This window comes from Cladophialophora immunda (genome assembly GCF_000835495.1).
Source record: "Cladophialophora immunda strain CBS 83496 unplaced genomic scaffold supercont1.125, whole genome shotgun sequence".
Classification (NCBI taxonomy): Eukaryota; Fungi; Ascomycota; class Eurotiomycetes; order Chaetothyriales; family Herpotrichiellaceae; genus Cladophialophora; species Cladophialophora immunda.
This window is the reverse complement of record NW_015622665.1, coordinates 4-3,631: the sequence shown is the minus strand read 5'-3', so window position 1 is coordinate 3,631 and position 3,628 is coordinate 4. Positions and strand designations below refer to the sequence as shown.

General features: G+C 60.3%; 2 protein-coding genes across 2 annotated transcripts; one reads left to right on the top strand and one right to left on the bottom strand.

Moving 5' to 3' along the window:
* Positions 1-8: 8 nt before the first annotated feature.
* On the top strand, positions 9-1,193 carry PV07_12764 (uncharacterized protein; the record flags this gene model as incomplete). The annotated part of the gene is made up of 1 exon (XM_016400327.1): positions 9-1,193. A coding segment is annotated over one exon (1,185 nt), but the record flags the coding sequence as incomplete, so codon positions are not given.
* A 228-nt stretch (positions 1,194-1,421) lies between these two features.
* Positions 1,422-3,005, bottom strand: PV07_12763 (uncharacterized protein; the record flags this gene model as incomplete). The annotated part of the gene is made up of 1 exon (XM_016400326.1): positions 1,422-3,005. A coding segment is annotated over one exon (1,485 nt), but the record flags the coding sequence as incomplete, so codon positions are not given.
* Between the last annotated feature and the right edge of the window lie 623 nt (positions 3,006-3,628).

Here is a 3,628-nt window from a genome sequence, read left to right as displayed (position 1 = left end):
ACCTGAAGGACGGGCTGCGCCATCCGCCCAACGACCGCCTCAGCGTCACCCTCGACGAGCACAGCAACAGCCGCTGGGAGGAGCCCATGGTGCGCCCCGACCGATACGTGCACGCCGAGTTCCAGGCCGACGGGGGCGGCGGGGAGCCGCCGGCCAGGGAATACATCCGGGCTTGGACTAAGTGGAACGGGTACTCCTTCAACGCGCAGGCGTTCATCGACCTGGTGACGGACGAGGTGGTCATGGAAGGCGAGCGGCGGCCCCGGCAACGCATCAAGCTCCGGGTGGTCAGCAGGCAGGAACTCAGTCCTCTGGTGGGAGACGCGAATGCGACGGCGACGGCGACGGCGACGACAACGAGTACGGGCGGGTCTGTGGCTTTGGTGCTCCGCAAGCGCATCCGCGACCGCGAGGGTCAGGAGATGGAGGACGGAGACCGCGCCTTCACGGCCAGCCGTGTCGCGCTCTGGCCCCCGGACGACGCGCCCCAGGACCTGCACGAGATCCTCTGCCCCGAGGGCCAGCCCGGCGACGTCAAGGCCATGCTGGGCGACGAGGGCATCGTGTACATGGCCGGCCCGCCCCGCGCGCCGGGCTCGGCGGAGCGGGCGCTGGTCTTTGTCGGCTTCGACCCGACCTTTGGGTTCCAGGGCATGCAGCGGCTGGATGGGAGTCCCGCGGTGCCGAAATCGGAGAAGAAGAGGAAGGTGGACCGCTACGAGCTCAACGAGACACCGCAATCTGTCAGTCTCGAGAGCCAGGGCCAGAGCCAGGGCCAGGGAATGGGAATCGACCTCGACCCCGCGGATCGTACAAAGCGGCTGAAGCTGGGGGCGCAGGTCAAACTCGCCGTGGGAGATTCGACGTCTGCCCGGTCCCGGGGCGACGAGCAGGGGGACCTCGCCGTTCTCCCGCAGGGCCACAACATGGCACAGGCGCTGATCGACGAGTCCGAGGACTGGCAGCCTCCGCTTGCCTCGCGCGCAGAGTTGCCCGCGATGTCCCAGCCCCAGAGACCCTTGCAGGCGGCAGTCTCGAGCCCGAGCCCGAGCCCGAGCCGGGACGATCTCTCGCAGTGGCAGACCAGCGGGAAGCCCGGTAGAGGCAAGGCCCCGGCACCTCCCAACCTTGGCCAGACACGGCAAGAGCGGGTAATGTACATGTCTATCGGCAGGGGATATTGGCTGCGCTAGGCAGGGGTTTTAGAACGCCATCTGTTTGACAGGAACAAGGAGTGCACGTGACTGAACACATACGCTATGTTACACATCGACCCTGCCTATGTTCCACACACACACTACGGGGTAACAGCGGGCAACACCGGCGGCCCCATCGGCCCCCGCATCTATCTGCATTGCCGGACGATTCAGGACATGTAGATCAAACAAAGACAGAGTCTCGATGCCCATGTCCGAGAGGGGGAGAGAGGGGTGGGGGAGGGGACACCCAACGGGAAAGGCCAGAGAAGGTGCCTGTCACGACCGTTGGCCCCCTCTGTCTGGACCTCGGACCTTTTTGATCTATATAGCCTGCGTCGTGCACAGCGAGCGCACCATCGAAAGATTCATTACCGTGCCGGGGTCGTGGTGAACCGTCGCCTCTTGCCTGAGGGGAGCGAAGCCAGCATACTCGCCACCGGGCGGGATCGATTCAAGATGGCCGCTTTGGTCCATTAGCAGACCCCATTGCGACTCAGAGACCGCATCGTACGGGGGAAATCGAGCTTGCCCACAACTGTCGTATACCGGTGGACCGCCCAGAATTGGAGGATGTCCCCAGTAATGAGTCGCCTGGATTTCTTGGAAGTCCCCGAGTTGAATCGAATCAAACCCTACACTGGGCAGCGCCATTTGATGACCAGGCTCGGGCAATGGGGTCGAAAGAGCCAGTGGAGGACATTGGTCATGAAAGCTCTGCGAGTCGGGTCCGGTCGGGGCACTGCTGAGACGTGGATCATGGAAAGCTGCCATAGCTTGAACGTAATGATGTTCTGCACCGTCATACCAACTTGCACGTCTCTGCTCCGAGTTGCTCGGAGCTATGTCCTTCAACTCGAACATTTGTCGTTTGTTGGCACCTATCTTCCCCTCAAGGCTTGGTCTTCTGCGACGCTTCAGGCCGGTGACTTTCCTCCTTACCTCGGCCGACGGATCGGTCGAGGGTGCCGCCAGAGGGGTAACTTCTCCAGTGAGCGTTGTCGGGCACGTCACGGCCGGCCCGACAGCGAGACCGGTGGCGGGGGTGGGAGGGTGTTCAAGCTCTCGGATTCTTTCGACAACCAGATCGAGGGACTTCTTGGCCAGCTCCGCAACTCCGGAGGCCTGTCCAGCTTTCGCCAGATTTTTGAAGATTTCTAGGGTCCGCTCCACACGCTTCGAACCTATACTCACACCCACCTCCTGGCGGATGGTAGCAATGCCCAACATAACGGCGGCGCAAAAGACACCAAAACACCGTGACCAGGATGAAGCGGTCTCGGTCGGGTCGAGGCTATAGGTCGAGTCGAACATTTCAGTAATCATTCGAGAACACTTCAACAACTCCCTGTACTTGGCTCTTTTGGCTGATGTGTGCTGATTGTGCATCGACCGCAACATCTGGCAATGCAGCACCATCAGCATCAGTTGGACGTCAATATGATGTTGGGTAATTGCAATGGACAGCGAAGTGTCAGAAGCGCCGGTTGGAGGAATGGGCGACAGCTTCGACTGCAGTTGGCACAGTCGACTCAGGTACGCTTCTAACATGCTCCCTCTCTCCTGGAAAGACATCATTTGCGGGTCATTCTTGCCACGGTTGAAGCGATCCAACACTTCCATCATGTACTGTGAGAAGTCGTGGGCGTTCTCCTGCAGGTCCTGTTCTTCTTGCCGCGAGGCGGTTGGGGACGGCCGGGGAATGCCATGAAAAGGGGCAATAAAAGGACAGCGACCCAAGAGAAAGCTCAGCTGGACATCGAGGTCGACGAGCAGCCAGCAGAGGTAGCGCCTGGGTTGCGAATCCTCATCGGCCTCGGCTGTGGGGAGGATCACGTCCGCGTCCACTTCCCCAAGATAAGCTCAATATGCCCGTCGAACACGGAAGACTTGCCAACACTTACAACCGAGAATTTCCGCATCACGGACGAGGCTCGGAAAGGCAGCCCAGGCCTGCGTTGCCTTTCCAGCAGCGAGTAAATCTCGCACAGACCTATACTTCTTGTAGAGAGGTAGAAGACGAGGCGGCAACTCGACGTCGGGGTTGTCTCCTGGTTGGCCGGTGCGGGCCTGGTCCGTCGCCGGTTCATCGTCAGCGGCGCGACCTTCCCACTTGAAGACCCAGGTAGGACGAATCGAGTCTAAGATCTCCCAGAATCGCCCATTTGTCGGCAGAAGAGACTTGAACTGTACGGGGAGTTAGCCTTCTGACATTGGGAGACTCGAGGGCTTCAATAAGCACTTCGTCTATGCTTCCGGATAGCGACAGGGGCCCACAGAAGTTCTGCTGCCGATTTGCGAGCGCACGGGCTCCTGCAACCGCGCTGTGGTTGTGTCGCGAGTCATGGCCTTGCGTGGGCTAGATCCTTCATCAGAAATGTTCATCTGTTCATGTGTTGCCGTCCCGGTACTGACATGGTTCTTTGGGAAAG